General features: G+C 48.8%; 1 protein-coding gene across 1 annotated transcript in view; it reads right to left on the minus strand.

Moving 5' to 3' along the window:
* Positions 1-6,522: 6,522 nt before the first annotated feature.
* TMEM273 (transmembrane protein 273) overlaps positions 6,523-25,518 on the minus strand; it is a 34,561-nt gene continuing 15,565 nt past the window's right edge. The window contains exons 2-5 of the mRNA XM_049645350.1: positions 18,247-18,291; positions 17,257-17,397; positions 16,014-16,044; positions 6,523-7,711 (exon numbers count right to left, since the gene is read on the minus strand). Of these exons, the coding sequence (XP_049501307.1) occupies positions 7,687-7,711; positions 16,014-16,044; positions 17,257-17,397; positions 18,247-18,291 (242 nt within the window). The 3' untranslated portion in view covers positions 6,523-7,686. The remainder of the gene's footprint in view (positions 7,712-16,013; positions 16,045-17,256; positions 17,398-18,246; positions 18,292-25,518) is intronic.

A 25,518-nucleotide genomic window follows, 5' to 3' on the forward strand; every position in this document is an offset into this window, starting at 1 on the left:
GTTACACACACAGTGTGTCCTCTATAGTTAAGAGTCTGTTTCTCGCTGTGCCTCTGTCTCTATCTCTCTTTCCCTTTGCTCATTTGTTTTGTACCACAGATACATTGCTATTGTCCGCTTGTCTTGACTAAGAGTCAGGTTCTCTTGCTTCTTTGAATACCTGGTATTGTCCCCTTGAATAGTTGACATTATGGAGACTCAGGATTCTGTTATCTTCCTCTGAAGAATACTGGTTTCTAACTGCTTGTTTTTAGATTCTGTATTTGTCTATTTAACATCCATTAATCATAGAGGCAAAGTAACAGCCACAATTGTTTATTCCTTCCCTGCAATCCAGCTTTTGTGGGCAAATGAAAATCATATTATAAATGCTCCAGCTAATCCTGAGTCCGTTTCCTTCTTTGTCTAACTCTTACACACCAACCAATATTGCCCCTGCCCTAAATCAATTCAGGGCTGGAGACCACACCTATAGCCCAGACCCCATCAACATCATTCAAACTAGCCAATCCTAAGCTGATTTCTCTGCCCGGCATTCTCCTATGGAAAACACTGTAAAGGCTCTGGGTCATGTTTTCCCTCACTTCTCCTACCTTCTGACCAAAGTGGTGCTCCCCACTATGGCCCCACATGACATGGGATTTATATTCCCCTTTCTCTTTGGAAGTGTAAGCAATAAATTAATTTTAAATGGCATTGAGCTCTTTGTGTTGTCACTTATTCACCTTTATAAATTAAGGCCTGGGCAAAAGTCATGAGTCTGTCAAGTTAAATGACTGCAACTCACCTTCATTCTGTAGAATTTTGGTCCTAGAGTCTGTTGAGTGGGCTTATCTTAGTTTTGTCTCTAGACCTGATTTCCATGGGAAGCCAGATATGTTGCCCAGGTGTATAAGGCATGGTTCTCCAGAGAACTATACCAATGTGTGTGTGTGTGTGTGTGTGTGTGTGTGTGTACATAGTATATATATACTATGTTTTGTAATTGGCTTGTGCAATTATGGAGGCTGGTAAATCCTAAGCTGCAGGGTGGGCCGGCATGCTAAACACCAGAGAAGAACCAATGTTGTAGTTCATATCTGAAGGCTATTGGCTGGCAAAATGCCTTCTTGCTCAAGGGAGAACAGTCTTTTATTCCATGTAGGCTTTCAACTGATTGGGTAAAGCCCACCCACATCATGATAAGCAATCTGCTTTTGCCAAAGTCTGCCTGTTTAAATGTTAATCTCATCCAAAAACACCCTCACAGAAATGTCCAGAATAATGTTTGCCCATATACCCGGGCACCATGGCCCAGTCAAGTTGACATGTAAAATGAACCATCACACCATGACCCTCTGATTTGGCAAGATGTGAATTTAGAACTGTCTCTCGACTGCAGGGCAGCTCCTGAAATCTTTGCTCAGCTCCTTTTAGCCTTCCCGCTGTTAATTCCACTTGATCACCTTTGAATTTCACTCTGTTCATGTCCAGTTTAGAAGTTAGCCAAGGAGGGGTGGCTGGGTGGCTCAGTCGGTTAAGCACCTGACTTTAGCTCAGGTCATGATCTCATGGTTCGGCCCCGCGTCAGTCTCTATGCTGACAGCTTGGAGCCTGGAGCCTGCTCTGGATTCTGTGTCTCCCTCTCTCTCTGTCCCTCCCTTACTCACACTTTCTCTCTCTCTCTCTCTCTCTCTCTCTCTCTCAAAAATAAACATTAAAAAAAAAATTAGAAGTTAGCCAAGGATTTAAGGGAAATTCTAAAGCAGAGTTTCGGTCTCCCCCTCTAAGACTGCTTTCTCTCTAGGATTGTTCCCCAAAACTTCTAGGCACTATGTAAGCCCCACCCTCTGTCTTCCAAACCCAGTAAGACAGCCACTTTCTACTTACCCTGTGTGTGATCTAAACTGGACGTGTCCTCATGGGTAGAGCCAAATAAATGTGAGCTCACCTGACTTGTCTTCTTTCAAAAATCAACTTCCCTCTGGGCTGAGGCCTGCTTTGAGCAGCTCATCACTGCCTCAAATGGTTGTCTTACCGTATCTTGTACTGAGTTTAGTGGTGTTATTGGCAGAAGGGTTAGATACACTACTCTGTCATATCTAGCTTCAGAATCCTTGGAGTTATTTTTTGAAGTATTTTAAGATTTTGACGCTAAGAAATATTTTTGTGCTAGCATTAAAAACATTTTTTTTTCAGATTTCATTGGGGTCAGTAAATGTAAAGTGCTTGCTTTCAATCCCTGGTAATTTGAACCTAGATCAAGGCCTTTTAGGGGTGTAGGAGTCATCAACTCAACCCGACTCCTCCAGAAAGCTGACAAAGGGAGAGGAGCGTCCTCTACAATGGCAGGTAGCACCCTCTGGATGACGTGGCTGAAGCCACACAGTCTCCGCTTGGAGTGAGTATCCTGAAGCCAAAGAACGGAGTCTTTGCTGCGAGCTGTAAATGCCCCGTCAGAACACATTGGGGGCAACTCTTGGACACCGTTTTATTTCCTTTTTGGTCAACAGTTATACTTCACTCAAAATCTGTTGCCACTACATAAGAACCACCTTCTGATTTAAACTCAGGAAAGGACAAAACATCAGAACCACGTTGTAAGGCTTTTTTGTCGGTCTCTGTTTTCACAAACATTATTTGTTTGCCCAAATAATGGGCAGCTCTGAGCCACTTCCCTGAAGAGCTTAGGCCACACCACTAAGGACTCCTACCTGTCCACAGAATGAGTGAAGGAGGGCTTACCTTTCCTTGGGGAAGAGAAGACAGCGGGGTCAAATCTGCACTTGCCCGAAAAAAGGGGCTGAGTCCTCTTGGTCTCTGGGGCTGATCTAATGTGTGCAGTGGTTGTAAAATGTGAATCTGAGCGGTCCCACACTAACTAGAGACACCTGCTTTGCTTTGAAAAAGAAAAGTGTTCTGGGGCACCTGGGTGGCTCAGTCGGTTAAGTATCCGACTTTGGCTCAGGTCATGATCCTGTGGTTGGTGAGTTCCAGCCCCACGTCAGGCTCTGTGCTGACAGCTCAGGGCCTGGAGCCTACTTTGAATTCTGTGTCTCCCTCTCTGTCTGTCCCTCCCCTGCTTGGACTCTCTCTCTCTCTCTGTCTCTCTCTCAAAAATAAATAAACATTTAAAAAATGTTTTTTAAAAAAAGGAAAGTGTAATTAAAAAAACAAGACACAAAGAAAAAGAGCATGTTCCTTTTTACCGAGCCTACCAGTTCAGACTTCAATGAGATTTGTCAGCAATCTGGCTAATTTTATTCGTAGGAACAATGGTAAACATTAGCGAATGCTTGGTTTATTGTATGATTATCACCACTTGTGGGTTAAGATTAGCTTCGAAGAAATTTATCTTCATGAAAAGAAACCTCAGGCAAACTATCAGTTGAGGAACAGTCGATAGAATGCCTGGCCAGGGCTCCTCAAAACTGTCAAGGAAAGTCTGAGAAACCGTCACAACCAAGAGCAGCCTAAGGAGACGTGATGGCTAAATGTCATGTGCCATTGTGGGTGGGGTCCTACTACAGAAAAGCGATATTAGGTAAAAAAAAAATAATAATAATAAGATAATATGAATAAAATACGGACTTCAGGCAATAATACTATCAAATTGGCTCATTAATTATGATGAACCATACTAATATGAGGTGTTAATAGGGGAAGCTGGGTGTGGGGCATATGGGAACTCTCTGACATAGCCTTGCAACTGTAAGGAAAATCTGACCCTATTCTAAAATAAAACTTTAGGGGCGCCTGGGTGGCTCAGCCGGTTGGGCGTCCGACTTCGGCTCAGGTCACTATCTCGCGGTCCGTGAGTTCGAGCCCCGCGTCGGGCTCTGGGCTGATGGCTCAGAGCCTGGAGCCTGCTTCCGAGTCTGTGTCTCCCTCTCTCTCTGCCCCTCCCCCGTTCATGCTCTGTCTCCCTCTGTCTCAAAAATAAATAAATGTTAAAAAAAATTTTTTTTTTAAATAAAATAAAACTTTAAGGACACCTGGGTGGCTCAGTCAGTTAAACATCCGACTTTGCCTCAGGTCATGATCTCATGGTTCGTGGGTTCGAGCTCTGTGTCGGGCTCTGTACTGATAGCTCAGAGCCTGCTTGGGATTCTTTCTTTCTCTCTCTCTCTCTCTCAAAATAAATAAATAAATAAATAAACTTGAAAAAGAAAATAAAATAATAAAACTTTATTCAAAAATATGTGTAAAGAAATTAATGTCTAAAAATGAAAACTTCCTTAATCTCACCTTCCCTGAATTTTGGAGTTGACCAAAACTAATTATAAATAATAGGTCACATTTTCTGAGTGCCTCCTATATGTCAGTGTTCTAAGAACTTTCGTGTGTTACCTCCTTTAGGGCTGACACAGATCCTATAGGGTAAGGACAACTATTAGCCCATTTTTACAGATGTGGAAACTGAGGCATGGCAAGGTGAAACAACTCGTCCAGCCCACAGAGCAGCATTTGGCGCCAGACTCTACATACTCTACTACACCCCTACACTGTGCAGAGAGATCACAAATGATGAGAAAATCATAGGTCAGTGGAAATTCCAGACCCATGAACACTCAGACCCCAACTATGCTGATAAGCGAGTCTGGGATGTTTGAGGCCTGAGCAACTTGCCTGCACTCTGTGTAGAGATGTGCCTCTCATTTGTCATCCGATGATAACGTACACATGGAAAATAATATTCTTTGAAGGATGATTAATTTATCTGACAAGTCCAAGATTGTGACAAATGACTCAGAGGGAAAAGAATCAGTCAGCCGGATGGGCCCTGAGCACAGCCTAGACCCGGCCCCTTTTAGACTTCACATCACAGGCACCACCCCTCTGCTCACATCTTTAGGCTCACTCTGTCTCAGCAAACCCTACGCATACTCCATCTCACGGGAAAGGAGTCTATGACTCCTCCAGGCTGACCCTCCCCTGCTTTCTCTAATGGATCCCAGAGCACATTCTGGAGCGATTTCCAGCATGTGTGTTTCTAATTCCAGTTCTCAAGCTTGAACACTTGTGGGGACATGGGGTTTGCTCTCCCCAAGCGCAGCTCATTCTTTGGTGCCCTGATAGTTGCTACGAGAGACCCGAGACCGGCTGCAGAGCCTTCCCGAGGCTAGCACTCCCCAGGTCCTCCACATTGCTATAGGCAATGCTGAATCACGTTCTCCCTCTCGATCAAATCTACCCACCAGTAAGTCTTAACATCTCCGCCTCTAAACCCCCTCCCCGTGCAACTACCTTCTGCATCCTTGCCTCCAGCACCCCAGCCCAAGCCACGCTCGCCTCTTACTTGGACTGGGATGAGAACACCAAGCCGCACTCTTGTGGCCCCAGCGCGATATTGACGTGTCGTGACTCATTTGAAAATCACAATAACTCTCATATTGTAATCTCCGTCTGCTTGTCTGTCCACTCTCAGCTATTTCCAAACTTGGGTAATGAAAAGCAGTGTCACTTATTAACTTAGTCAAACCCCCATATATTTCTTAAAATTCTATGATATATACACCTTGGAACACACCTAGAGGAATATATATATATATATATATATATATATATATATGTTTGCTTTCTATGTATTGATTTTAATTTATAGATTCAATGTAAACATATTTTTAATTTATAGAGATAGAAAGAGACTGATGCACATTTTAAGTTTGTTTACCTTGCCAGATAACCCTCTCCCGTCTCACCTTCTCCTCCTCTGGGTACTGAGTCCTGGATGCAATAAAACACAGCTATTCCCATAGATCCTGGCAGGCTGGTGTCATCTGCAGTTTGCTCCGCCCATGTAAGGATGGCTCTTCCTCCTTGTTTTTGAGTGTCATTTGTCCCCTCTCTTTGGGCAGGTGTTCTACCTGCCAAGGTGGGCTCTCCAGGACCTGCATGTGTTCAGGGGGCCCTGGAGCCTACTGAGCTGGGAAGACAGAGGTTTCTCCTAACCCCTGGCCTCTGCTACCATACTTCCAAATCACTGGGTGAGGCAGTCAGAATGACCCTCACTCAGGACATTGTACCTACACATACAGTGACTTCTTGTGGTTGCTTCCAAACACTTCTACAAGCTCCTGCCTATTGGAACCTCCATCACCAGGAACTGCTCCCAAGGAGAGGGGTTGTCAAGAGGGGCTTCATAGAGCTTCCAGGAGGACTGCCACAGAAGGAACCCGTTGAGCTTGAATTTGGGGTTTAAGCCAAAGGGACCCATTGCAAAGAGTCCCATTCTGCCTCCCACGGCATGTCAGCCTTTAAAACCCAAGGAGAGAGTACTGGCCTTCAGCATACTTCTCTGTGTTCTTCACCCGGGAAACTCTTGTGGGGCTAAAACAGGACCAGAGCCCAGGAATGGCACTGGGGAAATTCATCACGATGTGGGATGGAGGAGAGGACCCCACGGCTTTGTCGTATCTATAGAAAATAAAATGATTGCTGAGAATCCTGAAGCATTCCTCTTCAGTTTATAAGTGTTTCTGCCATTCACAAACCAGAAGTCTTAATTAAAATGCTGTTAAAAGACGCAAATCAATTAACAGATACCTTACAAGATGGTTTATTCTATCTTACACACAGAAAATTGCTTATGAGTATCATGTTACCGCTTTAGGTTATCAGTTAACAAAGGCTGCTAATGAACTACGTTGTTATCAAGTCAGATAAAAGACACCCTGGGAATCCAGGCAAATTATTACAACACAGTACTTTGTTTTGAAATATTGCTCATCTTTCATCACACACAAGGAGAGTAACCCAATCCAATGAGAACCAGTCGACACAACCACTCAGATTTCTGTTGAATTGGAAAGGCAGAGAGTATTCCATAGTGCAGCCCCAGAAATGCAATGTTAATATTATGGGGGAGAGAAATGTTAATGGGGCCTGTGTCACAGAACCTTAGGTTCATGGCAATAATAAAAAGACGGGGGGTTCCTAAGCCTCTGTGAGTCATGTCCTCCATGCAAAAGTCACTCACATTTGTACCACAAGATAATGCCATAAGCATAATGATAATCCCCTACATTTGTATAGCTCCCTATAAGGCACACCATCAGCTTTTTCATTGTTGGTTCCATCATTCAAAGAGCTGCAGAGCTGCAGGCCATCCCACGGTCACTGAGACACCTTCCTCTCCAGCCCAGCCCTCCATTTCTTCCGGTAGAAGGTCAGTCTTTCATTTATAAGACTGGAGATAGCCCCATGGTCTTCATGTTTCAGCACCCCTGAATTTTTGCAGAGGGACTCATGGCAACTGAGAAGTTGAGGCCAACAGTTCTAGAAAATGATGCATACCTGTTGATAGATGGAGGTGTTAAGGAGGCTGTGTCTTGACTTTGGTCCCCATTTCCATAAGCCATTTGCTATGGGTAGGTTCCATTGATATGGACACAATGCTATCATAGAAGCATGAACAGCTCCTCCATGGAGAACCAGGATAGGCAGAATAGATTTATTGACTTCCATATTTCTTACTTCTGGATAAAGTGCTCGTGCCTCACTCTATGCAGTCAGCTTCTTGTGGAAGAGAATCGATATTTTCCCTCAAGACAGAGACACTATAGATCTATTACTTGCCCTGGGTATTGAGTTCCATATGAAGATCCTTCAAGAGCTTTGGAAGGTCAAATTCAAGACATCTCTGAGACCGATGCTGTGGGCAGCTCTCCAGACCTCCCAACCTCTTCTCCTGAAGAGGCCACTCATTTAGAGTTCAATCACTCGTGCATCTCTGGAAAGGAAGAGAACCATCTGGAAGACTTATTGACAAAGTGATTATGCTCTGACCAATCACGGCATATGCTTACGCAGCGCACACAGTTAAGTAGGTATGAAAGAACTCATCAGCATATCTTAGCAAAGTGGGACATTTCCTCATGCAACATAGAAAAGTACCTGAAGACCAGTGGCTTCTAGGTAAAGGGACGGTTTTTCAGATAGAGCTCAACTGAGAGAATGTTTTCTGCCTGCCAAACCTCAAGCCACAAAACCTCACCCACTTTCGTGGCAAAAAGGGAAGAAGTCATTCCTCAAGGTTAAGAGGCATATCTGCAGGAAAATGCCACTTCACGTGCTTGAAGAGACTTCATGGGTCTGGGGAGATGTTACAAGGAACAAGGTAGACAGACCTTTGCAAATGTAACTAGAAACAGATACCTTCAAGCCTGACCGTGAGCTGTTACGGTGAGTGAGTCTTATCCACACATAGTGTATCTACTATACCGATCTATCTATATGTATATAAAATTAGGAACACAGAAGAAAAGATGAGGTCACCAAACCAGACCCCAGGATAATAAAGCTAAGGCTGAAAGTAGGACACAGACCGTGCTGTGGCCACTCTCAGCTAAAGGCCTCACCAACACTTCCATGCACAGAGATTGAATTCATACCAACGCTTCACTGTAGTTTCACATAATAGTTGTAATTATAACGGAATGACATATTTATGTTTACATTGAATGTTGCATACTTGTTTATGTCCTTTGATCATTCATGCTCAGTCTCAATATCTTGATATCTAACATGGAAGAAGGGACAGCAATAGCAGGAAGATCGGGCAGAGTTAAGCATCGATGGGATAAGCCAAGCCAAAGGCCATAAAAGAGGCAATACTACCTACCCCATGTGTGGAGGACTAAGGACACAGGTTGAGGTCAGGACTGCAGAGCTTGATGGCAGCAGAACCAACATGGAAGACACACAAATTGGAAACGAGCAAGGATGGTGACAGAGAAGTCTGACGGGATTCCAAGAGAGTCTAATGGCTGTCAGATTTTTGTGTTTCTCTTTTAAAATATGGTGGGTCCAAAGTTTGAGTCGGATGGTCTAGCGGTCCATGGGCTCAACAGAAAGTTCATCCCCTTCTGTTCATCACCCCATTAACAAGTCCTGAGTTCAAAGGACCCTTTCTGGTGTTGTTAGGAAGAGGATCTGAAGTAGCTGGATATATGCAGCATTTGCCCTTGGGATACAGGTGTCTATAGAAGAAGGGGGAAACCAGGAACGCAGGCTCCTCCTACTCCCGATCACCCTGAGCTGGGGAAGTGGCACCTGTGAGCTACTCCATCTCCATGGAGGAAGTTATTCTCCAGCACGGCAGCCATTCCTCTGCATACAGCTGTGTCACCAGCCCCCAGAGAGCCAGGAAGAACTGCAAGAACAGATAAGCTGGGCAGAGGCTGGGATAGCAGCTGCTGGCTGGATTAGCAGGTGAATCAGGCAGAAGACCTGGGTTGGGTATCTAGAGAACGAGAAAGAGACTTTTGGAGGCTGTACGTGCACTGTTTCCGCTATTAACATTGGTGGTTTTAGGGGCGCCTGGGTGGCTCAGTCGGTTAAGCGGCCGACTTTGGCTCAGGTCACGATCTCGCGGTCCGTGAGTTTGAGCCCCGCGTCGGGCTCTGGGCTGACAGCTCAGAGCCTGGAGCCTGTTTCAGATTCTGTGTCTCCCTCTCTCTGACCCTCCCCCGTTCATGTTCTGTCTCTCCCTGTCTCAAAAATAAATAAACGTTAAAAAAAAAATTAAAAAAAAAAAAAAACATTGGTGGCTTTAGCCAATGCAGTCAGAGAGGAGAAAACAATTAGGGACATAAGAACTGGGAAAGGAGATCTGTTATGAAAACTCAAGGAAATCAAGAAGAAAAAAAACACACACACAAGAAAAGCTTTCGATAAGGCTGCCACTATAATATTAACATACCAAAAACAATCCATCAACAATCAATGACTAAGTTGAAGACATAATGGGAAACTCCATTTCTAAAAGTAACAAAAACATAAAAATATTTCGGAGTAAACTTCACAAGAAATGTGGAAAACCCATACAGTAAAAGCCAAAAGCTCTCTTAAGACACACTAACACAGACTTGCAAATAAAGTCCCCTTCCACGAAGGACTGCTTAACGTCATAAAGAAGCCGATCGTCTTCAGTTTAATACACATACATGATGCAACCCCAACAAAAAAACCAAGGTGTTTGTTCTGTGGATAGGTCATGGAGTTGGTTCTGAAGTTCAAAGGGAAAAACAAATACGCAAGAATGGCTAACAGAGAATAGCAGAAACGTGCCTCTGAATAGGAAACACAATGGGAGCACGCCAGATGGTGGAACAAGCCATAAAGCCTTCACAGGTCGGAGTGTGGTGCCAGAACACCAATAATCACAAATACCACGGAAAGTAATACCAAGTCCAGAAATAGTCCAAATAAACCAGGATATTTATCATTTTTTTTTAATTTTCAATAGTTTCTGCTTTATCTCGCTGTGTTCCTTTTACAAAGCTGTATTTAATTAAAATTATCTGTATACAGTTTCTATAAAATTAAAACATATTTACATATGTACACACATATATTTTTTCTAGTTTTTATAAGGTTTTGTTTTTTATTTATATCTCTGATCCATTCGACATTTATTGTGGTGCATAGTATGACATGTGGATCCAATTTTTTCTTTTTCCCAAGTGGCAATCTCTCTCAGCATCATTATGGAAAATATTACTTTCCTCCGTTTTATTTGCCACCTTTATGGCTTTCTAAATATCCTTGTTTAGGAGCGCCTGGGTGCTTCAGTCAGTTAGGCGTTCAACTGCGGCTCAGGTCATGATCTCACATTCCGTGAGTTCGAGCCCCGCATTGGGCTCTGTGCTGACAGCTCAGAGCCTGGAGCCTGTTTCGGATTCTGTCTCCCTCTCTCTCTGCCCCTCCCCTGATCTCTCTCTCTCTCTCTCTCTCTCACACACACACACACACACATGAATACACATTTTAAAATTTTTTAAATAAAAATTTTTTAAAAAGGAATATAATACTCTTTATATATGGAGGGCTAAATTCTAAATAAAAAGAATTGCAAAGAAATCTTCAGGTTACTGCAAATGTGTAGTTGTATAGTGTTATGATTCTGGAAGTATTTTTTGTGGTATTGGAGGATAGATAAAGGGTAAAAACATTTATGTGGAACAGAGCTGTCACTTTGGAGGAGGCAAAACAGAAATATGGAGTGAGGAAAGCTTAAGAAGAGGCTTCTGGTATTGAGTTTGTGGCTCAAATATACATTTCCAGAGTCTGTGTGTTGAGAGGGCCTAGAAGGAATGATGTCTCCGGAGCCACACGAGTACACACTGTGTCCAGATCTTGCCTTCTAAAAGCTATGCCACATCAAAAAAGAAAAAACAGGGGATCTCTAAGGAACACATGGGTGATTCCAGGTCTGAGCAGGGACAGTACACGGTGAGACAGGGATATTGTGTCGTGTCAGCCCAGGAAATGGCCAAGAACCACCAAGAAGTGACTGGTACTGGACAAACTGAGGACAATTTGAACGTCACAAAGATCTATGATGGTAATGAATTATAATATGTTGAAATCCACAGTAATGATGTTCAACAAGAGAAAGAGAAAAGGGGGAAGGAAAAAGTCCTTTTTTCTAGAAGAATAAGAAGAGATGCCAGCATTAGAAACTCCACATTTTGTAACTCCCAGTGCAATAACTGATTCAAACGTGGGTTGTGAACAAACGTAAAATCATCGGGCAAAGAATCAGTGGGGGTCAGGATGTTCACATGGTCTCAAAATACCACCCTTCAGATTATCAACTACTTACAAAGAGGAAAATTGGTCTCCCCAACACAGAGGTCTAGCGGTCGCTTCCTTAACCAAGTGATCAGACACAGCATTACCAACAGTGAGAGAACCTGGCATCATGTGCTTCCTGATGTAAGACAATAAACGATGCACAATGTCACCTCCGTAGTGTTCTTGACAAAATTCTCAATCTGCATCTACTCGGGAAGAAACCGTCAGCCAAATCCAGAAGATAAGACATCATACAAAAGTACTTCGATACTGACAGGGGAAGAAGGCAGAGTTGTCCAACACAAGAAGAGACTAAACAGAGACAAAATCAATACCATGTATCCTGGTTTGGGAGGCTTGAGCTATAAAAGATATTTCTGAAACAATCAGAGAGATTTGGACTCGGGCTGTGTAATAGGTGACATTATTGAATTTTCTCAGTCATTTCCTCAGATGTGGTCATCGTATTGTGATTATGCAGGAGTCGCCCGGTTACGTATTTAGGGGTAAAATATCTCTGCTAACTTAGAGGTGATATTGCCTCTAATTTTTAAGTGAATCAGAAAAAAAATGTATGTAGACAGAGTAAAGCAAATGGGGGAAATGTCAACTTGTGAATCTGGGTGAAGGATGTGCATGTTTTTATCACACGGTATTTTCAACTTTTTGGTGGATTTGAAGAGTTTTCCAAAAGAAGGAAGGTGAGAGCACATCGATGGTGCACGAGATGTGGGCAAGAGGACCCAGGGAATATGAACTCTGACCAATCCCACAAGCCCAGGCCACGCCCACACTGAGACCTGAAAGCAACAGAGGAAACAGACGCTTCAGCCAAACCAATAGTTTTGATGACTCAGTTTTGGAGTTTTTTTTTCATCGTGTGACCAAGGTGGTTAGTTAATGGCTCGATTGGCCTTTCAAGGGAAAAAACTGATAAGTACGAGAAAGTTAACGATCTTGTTTCTAAAATCCTGTTTTCTCAGCTCTGCTTACGCAAATGTCCCACAGCTTCATTTTAAATCTTGCTGAAGTACCATTATATTGACTTTTTAGGGACAAAAAAAAAAACCACTCTGCTGATTGATTCCTGGTCTCCCAGCCATCCTGGCACAAGCAGTCGTGACTAGCAACTCCCTCCCATCCTGCAGGGGGGCCACCTCCGGAGAGCCACTGTCTCTCTCTCCCTTTCAGAGCAAGTGACCACTCTTACAACTCACCTTTCGGAGAAACTGAGGTGTGACCCACAAAACAGGAGAATCGGGTGTTCATTAACTCATCCCTACATGACAAAAAGCACATGCAAAGTTTTGCTCCAGGAGAACGGCTTGCCTGTCCTTAACTTTTTCTTTCGGGTCTAACTTCTTCCTGACTCAGCCTGACTCCATCTAGTGTCAGTTTTGGAAACTTAAATTGTGCCTCCCTTCTCTTCAAAAATCCCTGTTTGTGGAGGAGCTCTGGTCTGCTACGTGCCAAGAACACTTCCCTGAACTTGGTGCAGGGCTATATCCCCGGGGTGGGGGAGGACTCCCACCCAGCCGCCCGACTCTCCCCTGCCCTTCATGTGTTCCTTTCTTCATCCAGCCACCTGCTTTCCCCCTGCTTCCTTCACATTCCCTTTCCTGGACTTCACTTGTACCATGTTTATTTTTGAATGACTATTACAGTCACCTCTTCAGGATTACGAAAATGGCCTCCTCTAGTTCCGAGGTTTCAAAATAATTCAGAACTTCTAAATGCACACAAAACCGCGATGTTCTTCTGACAGGATCATACATGGGAACAGAAAGCCACAGCAACTGCTGCTTCAACAAGGCTTTTGAAGTGGTTTGTTTGTACTGCACACAGCAGAGTCTTCACACAGGCACACACGCACACACACACACACACACACACACACACACGTGTCAGTCACTCGCTACGAGACATCAGAGCTTCTCCACCCCCTCACCCTCCAATGCACACACACGCATGTACCAGGACCAGAAATTAGGATTTGTGAAATCTGCCATTTTTGTGAGTTCCATGATTAAGATATCCCTGAAACAGGGTCTTCAGAAACTTCTGGGAGGCACTGGAGTTTCCAATGCAAGGTACCCTAACTCAAAGTTCCCCTCCATGCGTGTGGGTGGTTTCGATGGCCAAGGTAGCACGCCCGATCCCGTGGGTGGGGAGAAGATCTCTAGGACCACTCCGTCATGACATGGGGCCCGAGCTGGCCACAACAGTCTGTAGCCACATACCCAGGGTGTGTCAGCCACCCAGCAGAGGTCCCCGGAAGCCATGCTGTGGTCAGATTCTTCATCATTGCAGACATAGCCCATCTACCCCAAAACTGACTCCTACCTTGTACTCTCCATCACAGAGACCAGCTGGACCCCCAAAGGCAATGCACGTTCTATGCCTGGGGTTCATCTAGTCATTTCCTGGTCCCCTCTCCCCCTACTATCAGGAGCTAATCCTTCTCATCCTACTAGACTCAGTCCATGGCCTCCCATACCTGCGTCTGCCCAAAGCCCTGTTCGAAGCCCTGATGAAGGTCTGTCTGCCCTGACTCTACAGTGGGAGAGCCTGAGTCAGCACAGAGCCCAGAGCAGTGGGAGTGCTGCCTCTGGCTGAGCCAGGACAAGGACATCCTCCTGACAAGGGTCACAGCTGCACCTTCAGTGGAACCTATCACTGTGCCAATCCCCCGAGGGCTGAAAGAAGACAGAGCTGCCCCAGTGTGAAGGCCCCTTAGGGTGGGGAAGGACAGGGCAGCGAGAGCCAGCCAACTTGGAATTCTACTTTTCCTGCACGAGAGGTCTCAGGGATTTGGTGGCACTTGGGAGGTGTGTAACGTGTTCTTTTCTAAAGAGGAATGTGCCAACCTCAGCCAGTGTGGGTCTGGGTGTGTACGAACATGTGTATGTGAGATGGGACACATGGCCTTGTCTCCCAGCCCATAAATGCCCCTAATTCTACCATACATTTCCAAAAGCTCCCTGGGACTGCCCCTCCCCTGCATGAGAACCCCAGATGCAGAGGAGGTGACATTGCCAGCAAGAGAACTGTGTGGCCACCCCAGGGCTTGGAGGCCACTGCCTTATGGCCGCACTAATTGCAGGGTGAACCCCATTAAACACAGGCGCCTGTGTTCTAGAACCACCCAGGTTTACAACTATCACACACAGTCATTAGCAGTGCCTCTTCTCCACCCTCACAAAGTCCTGATTTGTATGATAAGGTAAATGGTCACCCTAATCACACTCAGCTCCCCCAGGGGAGGCCCCTGTAGGGTGGCCAAATGGAGGGGGAGACGATGGGACAGAGAGAGGGAGACAGAGAAACAGTGAGAGTCAGAGGAGGAGAGGGGTTAATGCTTGGAGGTAGAGTTGAGGAAACGCACTGTAGGGCCCAGAAACGAGAACATCTGAAGGAGGGGAGGTCCTCCAGGAAGTGAACGTCTTGAGAAAGTCCAGTTGCAGCTCACCGCCTGGGCGTGACCCTGGTGACAGTGAGCCACGCGTCTGTCTCCTTCACACATAAATCCACCATTCCTTCCATGCTCACGACACAGCGCCCACTGAGTCCGAGGTCCCAGGGAAGAAGTGGAGGTGACCCCATGCTCCAGATCCCCTCTAAATCCCACCCCCCCACTCAGCCCAGACTCTGTCTGCATGCCAGCCCTCACGGAGCACCTCCTCTACTTGGAGCACCCACTCTGTTGCAGGCACTGTGCTAAGTGTTGGGGCTACAGAGATGAAAAGAAAGACCTCACCCTCAAGGACCTTACATCTCGGGGAGACAGCCACCAAAAGAAATATATCACATGATGTCAGTGAATGGAAAGTAATATGAAGAAAAATAAAGCTAGGGAAGGGGAAGACAATAATCAGGGGAAGGGGGTTCTATTTCAAACAGGCCATCTAAAATGAAATGATGGCACTGAAGCAGAGATATGAAGGAAGTGAAGGGCCAAGCGTGCAGCTATCTGGAAGAAAAGCATTCCAGATGACAGAAAAGAGCATATGCAAAGGTCCTGAGGCAGGGTTGTCTCAGAGGACATAGTCTCTATGTGGAAGAACAGTGTGGCTCATTGCCAGTGGGGAAGCCAGTTAACCTGGAGTAGGCCACATGGGCTTCCCAAGTGGGTCAAGGCAAGGGCTAGGGACCTCTCTCTGAGTGTTGGGGGGATGCACTGAGGGATTCTGTGTGGGAGGTGGGGCAGGTAACTGAGGGTATGCAGAGGCCAGCCCAAGTCCCCTTTGGCTACTGTACCCTGTGCGCCACCCCCCCCCCACTCTCATGACTCTTACCCACTGAACCATAGAAGGGAAGAGGAGACTTGGGGTGCATTCTGGCCTCCTTGGAAGCACTTTGGAGTAGATAGAAGGGCTAGGAGGACAGGCAAGGAAGCACAATGGATAAAACAGGAGGAAAAATGATACCCTCACTTACCACGGTAGTGACCTTACCTTGGGACTCTCTTCTTTAGTGTGACCGAATCTAAACAGAGAAAGAAAAGCATTAGGAAGGAGACACTGTGACCTGTGGTGCAGCTCACTCAGTGTCAGGCAAGCAGGAGCGAGTCAGAGCCAGTCTGACTCAGGCAGCTCTGAAGGGCTCCCTGGGTTGGGGGCACGGGGGGCGGTGGTCTTGGGCTGAGTGTTCTTCATCCTTCCCCTTTGGCTCTGTTGGAGTTTGTCCATCCAGGTCTCATCTAGAGCCCCCTTAGTTGGGCACATAAGTAGAACCAAGCCTTCCCTAGGGCCCTCCTACCCTCATCATTCCCCATTATCCCCCTTCACTTGCAACTCCTGGACCCCCTTGCCCTAAAGGGATCCAGCACGTCTCCCATTCTGTGATGGAGAGGGTTTTTCCTCTCCCTGCCTATTCCTAAGGATACAAAAGCAATGGTAAGCAAAGTCCTGTGACCAATTAAACCCCTTGTTCAGTTGGACATGCTGGCATCTCAGGAAGCCCCCAAAGGCTGTGTCTCCTCTCCCTGGCCCAGACTTCCCCCTCTGCCTCTCTTCGCAGATAGTAAATGCACTTTGCAGAGACACAGTGAGGCTCCTTCCTCCTCGTCCCCGGGAGAACCTCATGGAAAACTGCATCGTCATCTCATGAAGCAGACTGGGAATGATTTTTGCGAGTCCCAACTTGGGAGAAAGGGGATGCGAATCACTGTTGTATTTTGCTATCAAAACTCACAAACTGTTTGCCCCGTGTCTGTGAGTTTCACTTGCCCGCAGATGCTGTGGGACACCGAGAACCTGCCAGAGTTCATGTATGCCCAGCTCTGTTTGGATCAAGAGGACCCAGCACAGCTCCAAGCAAGACCAATTTATGAGCAACTCGGCCCATATCAACTGAGCTCACAGCACCACCCAGCCTCATCACCTCCTGGGATCAATTTTATCTGGTCACATTTTTGGATATGAGAATAGACGTTTCTGTCTGAAGCCAACTCAGCCCCCTTCCCCTTCCACCTTTTTCCAAGAAATCTGATTCTTAGGAATGGAAAAGTACCGAGAGAGAAAAAGAAGAGGGTAGGGAGAGAGATCAACAGAGACACAGAGAGCTCACTGCGTTTCTTTTCTACCCAGGTTTTCAGTCTTTCTCCAACCAAGTTTCTGAGCTCCCCGGTGCCTCAGGCTGCCCTCACCATCCTGGGCTGGGCTGGGCTGGGCTGGGCGGAGGTCACTGCTCCCTTACCGTTGAAGCCCAGGGTTGAGTTTCTCAGGTCCGAGGAGTCATTATCAAACAAGTGCTTCTTGATCATGCAGATCTTCAGGGCCAAGAAGCCAGCCGATATGGCAAGGCCCACAGCCGTCCCGACGATGGCGTACTTGATATCTGCAGGGCAGGGAGGAATTGAACAACGGGCATCAACCAGTCACCATCCTGCAGAGGTCTTCTGCAGCTCCCTTCACAATCTGGGTGAAGTCCAAAGTCGTGTGCAGGACCCTAAAATTCCACATTCCGATCCGCTGAAGCCCAGGGGCACACTCGTTCCCTGCCCCTCGCCCACACCCTATCCCCTCCTCCTAGAACTCCATCCTGCTCTCTTCAGCTGAGGGAATCATTCCCCAGCGGCGGATGGTTCACTTCTCTGGCCTCCCGTATTCCTTCCTCACTTATCTTTTCATTGATTCATTTATCACATACGTGTTCATTGCCTGCTCTGTGGTGAGCAGAAGGCAAAGATCAGACTCCATCTTGAGGGGAGTCAGCTGGGGCAGTTGGGAGCTCACCCTAATGCCAGGTAACAGGGGTGGGCTGTGCTGGCGTGGGAGCCGGGAGACTTCCCGGAGTAGGCAGACTGTACCGTGCCTGCTGAGGCAAGCCCCTGAGGTGGAAAGGAGCTGGGACCAACCATGCAGGTGCGGGGCGGGGCAGGGAAGCATGGCAGAATGCAAGGTCCTGTAGGTGCCAGAGCTGCTCAGCTTACAGAGAACAGACAGGGGCGACACTGGTGACTCATACCCCTCTGAGGACAGGCTCTCCAGCAGACCCATGCCCCTGGGGTAAAGCTGTGTTAGCTCCTCAGGCAGGTCTGGAGGTGAGTGCGGCCCCTGTTCCGGGATGACAGGCAGGAAACCAGCCACACACACACCCTGCACGCCCCACCCACCCAGGCCTTCTGGAGTGTCCCCCTCCTGCCCCCTCAGCCCTGCACGCAGAGGAAGCAGGACAGCCACCTACCAATTTCGGCCCCAGCAGACTTGCCCGTTGCTAACACTCCAACATCTGTAAAGAAAGAAAACCCAGACTCTGGTTAGAACCAAACTGCTGGCTGTGATCAGGCCAGGGGTGGAGGGCCGGCCCCTGTCCCCAGCCACTCCCTCCCCCACATCCGGGAAGGCCCTCCTGCTTGGCCCCCAGCCTCAGGAACACAGAGGCAGGCTGCTGGTTGCCACGGGGTGTCCTGGAACCTTGCAGGGATGTTAGAGCCCTCCCCCGAACCCACACGGGGAGCCGGGTTCCCTCGAGTGGCCCTCGGGGTTCAGCCAGCTCTCTAATATGGTCTCCAAGACCCAAACTCTGACCCTTGCTGCCGCTTTAGCTTCTTCTGTCGTTCCCACAAACCCTCTCACTCCAGCCATACTGCACTGCTTCCAGTCCCCACCCAGGCCGCAGGCTCTGCTGTCCCCGGGCCACCCCCTCTGCCTGGCCCCATCTTCTCGCTTCTCCTCCTTCTCCTCACCTCGGTTCCATGTTACTTCCTCCCGAGCCCCTACACCTGGCTCAGCTGCCCCACGACCTGCTCCCCCTCCTGTGAAGCCTTCATACCCGACCACAGCATTTATCTAACAATGTTACAGAGTGCTGCCGCGCTCCAGGCACCCTGCGGCCTGAGAGCCTCTCAGCTAATTAATCCACAGACTGCATCTTCTGGCCAGTCTCCCCACTGTGCTCTGCATGCCCTGTGGGGGGTTCTGCCCCCCAGTATTCGACCCAGCGTCGGGTACGAAGGACGTATTAACAGACATTCTGCGAATGGGTGAATAACGGTGACGGAGCACGCGGCAGGGGTGCCTCACTCTTCGAGCCAGGAGGACTCCTGCCATCAGGAGACGTGGCTTCCAGGTGGGGGCCATTGTCCCTGCAGAAGGGCCCAGAAGATCTAAGGCAGAGTGGTAGGCCTTGCAGAGGAAGGTGTTCATTAATTGGCCACTTACTTTGAGACAATACTGGGTGCGGCACTTGCATTAACACATTTAATACTCACAGCAACAACTGTGAGAGATAGGAGCTGTTCTCACCTGCCTTTGATGAATGAGGAACCAAAGGCATTGAAGACTTGACAATGGGCCCAAAGGCCAAGAGAAGTGGAACGCAGAGTCTGAGCCATGCGACTTGCACTGAGAGGCCCCGGAAGTCCTGCAAGGTCGAATCCCAGGGAGCTAACAGAATGACCCCACACCCATTAAGACCAAGGGCTGGAGGGGTTTGGGGTTGGGGGTGATGAGACCCAAGCCTGGTTCTAGGTGCAAGCTTCCAGGCAAAGGTAGAGAAGCCGGAAGTACCACACCTGTGGGGTTGGGGGCTGGATCTTCCCCAGTTTAGCTCCAAGACAAATCCACCTCCCAACCCCCCACCTCTGGGAGGCTGAAAGATGGCAGAGGCACTTGCTCAGTAAAGACATTCCCCACAGGACCACATCTGCTGACTACAGTCAGTGCTGCCTGGGGTGATGTGTTGGGTTGACCTCTTGCTCTGTGTGTGTTTGGAGGGGAAAGGATCATCGTAAAGGAGGTTAGGATTTTTCCGCTGGCCTCACTTAGCAGATGGATAAAGCTGGGAAGTTGTGAAGCAAAGGTACACAGCCTTGCTCTAACCACAGTTTGTCTTGGAAATTCAACGACTTCTGCCTTTCTTCTGAAATGCGTGCCCCTACGTGAGGCCCATCCACACACACACATCACAGACACCCCCACGTACGATATGACCTTGGTCTCGTCCATCCTCTGAAACTCTGGCTGAGCTTCGTTGTTTCTTTACATTCCTTACATTAATCCTGCCATTCCAGCTAGGTTGAAAACTATTCCAGGGATGGGACAAAATCTTATATTTTGCACATGGCTGGGTTGGGCTGTTTTGAGGGGCTGGGCTAGGAGCTGACTTCCAGGTTGATGCCCAAACTTCAGAGCTGCATATGCTGTGTGCTCACCCTGGCTCCCTTCTTGACATCGGTCTGGCCCCCCCTCTGCCATAAATGGACAGGAGACAGGGGACAGGGCAGGGCAGGGCAGGGCATCAGCAAGCGAGGCCAGCCCACAAAGGGGACAGTCTCTCCCCTACCCCCTTGAACATGAACGTCTTTCCTGGCTCCTCCCCTGGTGACCATCCCTCTCCACGTAGAGCATGCAGCGTAAAAACTTTATATGAGCCCGAGATGAAACTTGAATAGAGAAGGAAGAAAGAACACAGAGTGAGATGGAAAAAGTCAGAGAGCCAGAGAGAAAGAAACACAGAGACATGGTCACGCATGGGCACCCGGAGCCTATGCCACAGGAGTTCAGACCTCTGACAGCAGGGCTGAGAAGGAAAAAGGAGAAAGAACATTTAATGTCACAAAAGGCCAGGTGCTGCCCTGGTTCTCTGGGCTTCGGGCTCTTCTACCACGTCCAAGGTCAGGGACTGAGGTCAGGGACTGAGAGAATGCCTTCCATGGGGCCACTGCTTTTCCACCTGCAGGCACAGGAACCCGGGCGGTGGACACATCCGGTCCCAGTAATTCCTGCTAGCCAGCCAGATGGCCACTCGGCGGCAGCCTTTCCCCTCCTTGGGGAGGGAACTCCCTCCCTGCAGCCTTCCCCCTGCATGCTCCGCTCATGTCTCTGCCCCGCTAACAAGCCCCTGGGTGAGGATCTGTCATAAACACACTAGCCCAGCTGACCCCACCACCCGCCTCCTGCCAGGGTCTTGAGCTAGAGGAGTCCCTCCTGGGCCATAGACCCCGGGTGAGCCCCCAGTGCTAATTTCCCCTGACTCTGCAAAGCAGCTGGAGGATGGATGGGCCTAGCAGCACAGCCAGAGGCTTCCGGCGTGCCCCTGCGTTGAGATCTGTGAGAGCCCCAGGAGGAAGCTGCCAGGCACATTCTCTGCTGGAATTCTCTGGGTTCTCTTGCAAGCAGGAAGAGGAAGGTTAGCATCCAGAGGACCGACTCTCCAACCCAGGGGAGAGTCCAAGGGGGCTGAGCAGGGGCTGGCCGTACCAAGGCCAGTCTCCCTGGGGGCACGCAGGGGCTGTGCTGACCGGTTTGCCAGGCGGTAGTGGGCACAGTGCTGGCCACACCTGAATTGACTGCCAGCACTCCCGGGACTGCCCACACTGAAGCAGGCGCAGGGGTCAGGAGCAGAGGTCCCGGAGCCCAGCCCTTGCTGCCACCTAGCACAGAGAGCAGGGGGCTGCCTCTAGATGGGTCTCCACCCTCACAGTCTTCCTGTGTGCCCAGGCGCTCTTGCCAAGCCACACATGTGAGGCTACACTTGTCCAGGTCCCTGCTTCCTCCGCCTGCCCCATTTGAACATGCCTCTGGAGGACGATATCCCTCCCCACCGAAATAGCCAGCCTCCAGCCCTCTTCTCTGCAGCTCATCCCACCTCAGACATGCAGAGCACGGTCTGCTTCTGCAAGTGGTTTCCAAACGGGAAGGAAATGGTCCTGAGACCTTGAGGCTCCCTGGGTCCCCTCCCCTGGGACGAGAGAGGGGAGCCTTCAGGGGAAGGCAGCAAGAGGGCTGCTCTCTGAGAGTAAGCTAAGGGCACAGCAAGGCTCTGCCCCATTCAGTTGGAATCTGACCCACTGAGAGCCCGTCCCTGATGTCCAGACCTCCTGCGCTGTCCATGACACCTGTTGGGCCCGCCCTCAGTGGGGGCTGGCACTCTTCACCACCCTTATTTGGGCAGGATCAGGCTATGTGGTTCCCATTGTGGAGTAGTGGGCGTGTGAGAACTCAGATGTTGTTCTATAAGTAACTGAACTAAAAATAGAGAGAAGCTGCCCTCAGTGTTTGTCAATGGATGCCTGGTCATTTTCATCCTGGAACTTAAATATTGCAGAATGGCTCCTAACTTTAGATCTCATTCTAACATCCCCAGCCAGGGGAAGGGGTTTCAAATGTCGAGACAGGCATCCATCATCTCCTAACACAGTCTACACATAGGCATGAAGTGCCTGCAGTCTGCTCTGGGTAGGGCATCCAAGAGCAACCCAAGACACCTGTGCCCCATAAAGGAGCTCACAGAGTGACGAGGGAGACGAAAAGAAAAATCGGAGGGTCAAAGGCGATGTCCAGCACTTCCTGCAAACCTCCGTCTCCACTAGCTAGAAGTCTAAATGGAGGTGTGCAGAATGGACACCTGCTGTGTCACCTGCACACCCCCGCTCCGACCCCTCGGCTGCTGGCAGTACCTCGGCGTTCCTTTGGGAACCACCTCCACGTGATTCGCCCAGGGCTGGCCCCAGGATGGATGCATGAACATACCTGATTAATTAGCATATTCCATCTTCCTGTCAGCAGTGATTGGTTGAGGGGTGGAGCAGGTGAACCATTTCAGGCCAGTAAGACTCAGCTCTGGGACTTGGAGGGAAATATGGAGAAACAGGAGTACCTTCTGGAATAGGTAACTGTGGGGCTGAGGGGGGGCCCACTGGATGGAGAGAATCTGCTAGGATTGAAGCCCCCACAGAAGAGGGTCAAGCTGAGACCAAGTCTTAAAGACATCTTTTGAGGGCCTGAATCCAACTGTGCCTGAAACACCTCTTCTTGACTTTTCAGTCACCTCAGTAAGGAAACACTTTCTTTATCTTAATCTAATCCAAGCTAAGTAACTGTCACCTGCCATCAGAAGACTCCTGATGACTGGGGTGGCAGGTCCTTCATAGAGCATCATTGGAAATCAGGTTGGCAAGGCAGGGAGGCGAGTAGAGGAGGCTGGCGGTGAACAAGTTGCTCACACCCCAGCCTCTAATAAACCCAACCAGGATCAGCAAGGAAAGCAGCCACTGCACATGCTGCTGTCTTTGATGCAACACCTTCCTTGTTCCCATGGAATGCTCTTACTTATCCTTCAAGACTTAGCACAGGGGCGCCTGGGTGATTCAGTCGGCTGAGTGTCCGACTTTGGCTCAGGTCATCACCTCACAGTTTGTGGGTTCAAGCCCCATGTCGGGCTTTGCACTGATGGTGTGGAGCCTGGAGCCTGCTTGGGATTCTCTCTCTCCTCTCTCTCTCTCTAAAATAAATAAACATTAAAAAAAAAAAAGATGTAGCACAAAGCCACCTCTTCAGGAAGTCCCCATTCTCTTCATTTGTTCAGGATCACCTCTGCCACCTTGTCACACCTCTGCACCTGCTCCACTCACACTGCCCAGCAGGTTGTTCTGTGGCAACAAAGGACCCCCTTCAGGATGGTATGTGAGATTCCTCGGAACTCAGATTCTCTTCCTGTGAGATGCAGAGAGAAGATGGAAGGAGAGAACTCTGAGCTCTCTGGGAAGTGACCCTCAAAACCACTGAGCATGAAACCAGAAGTAGCTTCAAGTGATAAGACTGAGTATCTGGTACTAAGTGATAATGATGGGTCAGAGGGAAGAAACGCTCAGCCAAGGAGAAACAAGTGACTTTTGCTCCTGCAACCCTGAGATGGGAAACACTCGTGGAACAGACACGAAACACAGAGATCATATGTGGAACACACATGGAACACACATGGCTGCCGTTGCTGTGGATGCCTCTGTCTTTCCTGCCCGAGATCCCAGACCAAGTAAAGTGCAGCCAGGATCCCACTGGGAGAAAGGGTCAGAACGGGAATTGGAAGTGCAAATGGAAAGGGAACAGTCCAAATATTTTTCACACACAGTTTGATCCTGGGCCTCCCTTTTCTCATCCAAAAATGGGGACGTAAGACCCGAATGTGTAGAAAGGACTCAGTGAGACAGCTTCTTTCTTTCTGCCCATTTGTTCTGAGCCTCCCTGAAATGTAAGCTGATCTCGGGGGCCCCCGCAGAACACAAGGTGTGTTTCTCTAGCTGAGCTGGTTCGGTGTTTGTGGGTGTTTGGTACCCCTTCCCTTCCACAGAGCTCGTGGATGGGTGCACTTTTCAGAAAGACCAGGCAGGTGGTCCTGGCCCTTTCGCTCCTCCAGGGGGCTGTTTGACGTTATGAATTAAGCACATGAGGTCTGAATGTGGGAGGAAGGCTTCTGTCCTCTCCCAAACGGAACACCAGAGAAGCTTTGGGTCAGCCTGGGTGTGGAGCACTCCAGCTACAGGTGGCGGCTGGGTGTGTGCTGGGGTCTAGAGCCTTCCTCTGACACAGCTCTGGATTTGCAGAAACCTTAGGCTCCTTGTTCACAAGCCCAGGAACCACCGGAAACTGCTCTTCCTCGATACCCTTTCCCCATCTTGTTAGACTGACTGCAGCTACCAGCTCCAGGTAATCAGGACTCGGCCGCTCCTCTCCCAGGGCTGAAGCGTTCCTCCTTTCCCATGAAAGCTCCCAGACCCGGGGCAGAGCCCACACCTGCCAGAGCCTGCAGGTTCCAGAGATAGAAAGTAAAAGGAAAGCTGGGGAGAGAGGACAGCTGAGCAAAGACAGCTCCAAAGGGGGGCCTCTGACCACGACCAGAGGGCACAGGAGTCAGACCACCAGCTCAGCAAACCCAGCTCAGCACTGAGGCTGCAGCCGTGTGCCCTGGCGCCTGCAGAGTGGGGAATTCCTCGCGTGGGGTCCCAGGAACACAAGGAAGCAAGCAGCCACAACCATCCAGGCAGACCACGGGGGCGTGGGGGCGGGGGAGGAAGGGGGGGTCTACCCCAGCCCAGGGGAGTCTGAGAAGGCCCCTGGAGCACGCATTATTTAAATTAAAAACGAAAGGACAAATAAGACCTAGTGAAGACAGGGGCTGGGGGTGGGGGCAGCCGTGTAGTGGAACCAGGCAAGGGGAAGGTGTCCAGGCAGAGGAAAAGGCACCAGCAAAGGACAAGAGGCCGGAGGGGGAGCCAGGGCTTGGGAATGGAGAAGGCAGCTCAGCGAGTCAGAGCAGCAAGGGGGTAAACTGAGGCTCTCGGGGTTCTCCAGAGGATGAGAAAGGGACAGGACAAAGCCACCATGAGCAGGAACTAGAGTCTGGAGGCCAACAGGAAGAAAGAGGGGCTGACCCGAGGCTACAAAACACAAGGGAAAATACCTCCAGCTTCTAGAAATAGCATCCTAATTAAGAGGAAAATAATACTGGTGGGTGACCAGACAGTATCGAAACTTGTGCCTACTTTGTTTTTCCTGAGCAATCTTTGCTAATTAATTCTTAAAGATTCACACACGGGGATTAAAACACTCAGCTAAAGAAACCAAACTGATCAATACCTTTCCAGGCTAATGGAGGGATTGGAGGCCGGGAGCCGGCCTCGGCCCAAGGTAGAACCAAGGACAAGGGCACTCCAGGAATGAGAAGCACTCCCAAAGG

This window comes from Panthera uncia, chromosome D2 (genome assembly GCF_023721935.1).
Source record: "Panthera uncia isolate 11264 chromosome D2, Puncia_PCG_1.0, whole genome shotgun sequence".
Lineage (NCBI taxonomy): Eukaryota > Metazoa > Chordata > Mammalia > Carnivora > Felidae > Panthera > Panthera uncia.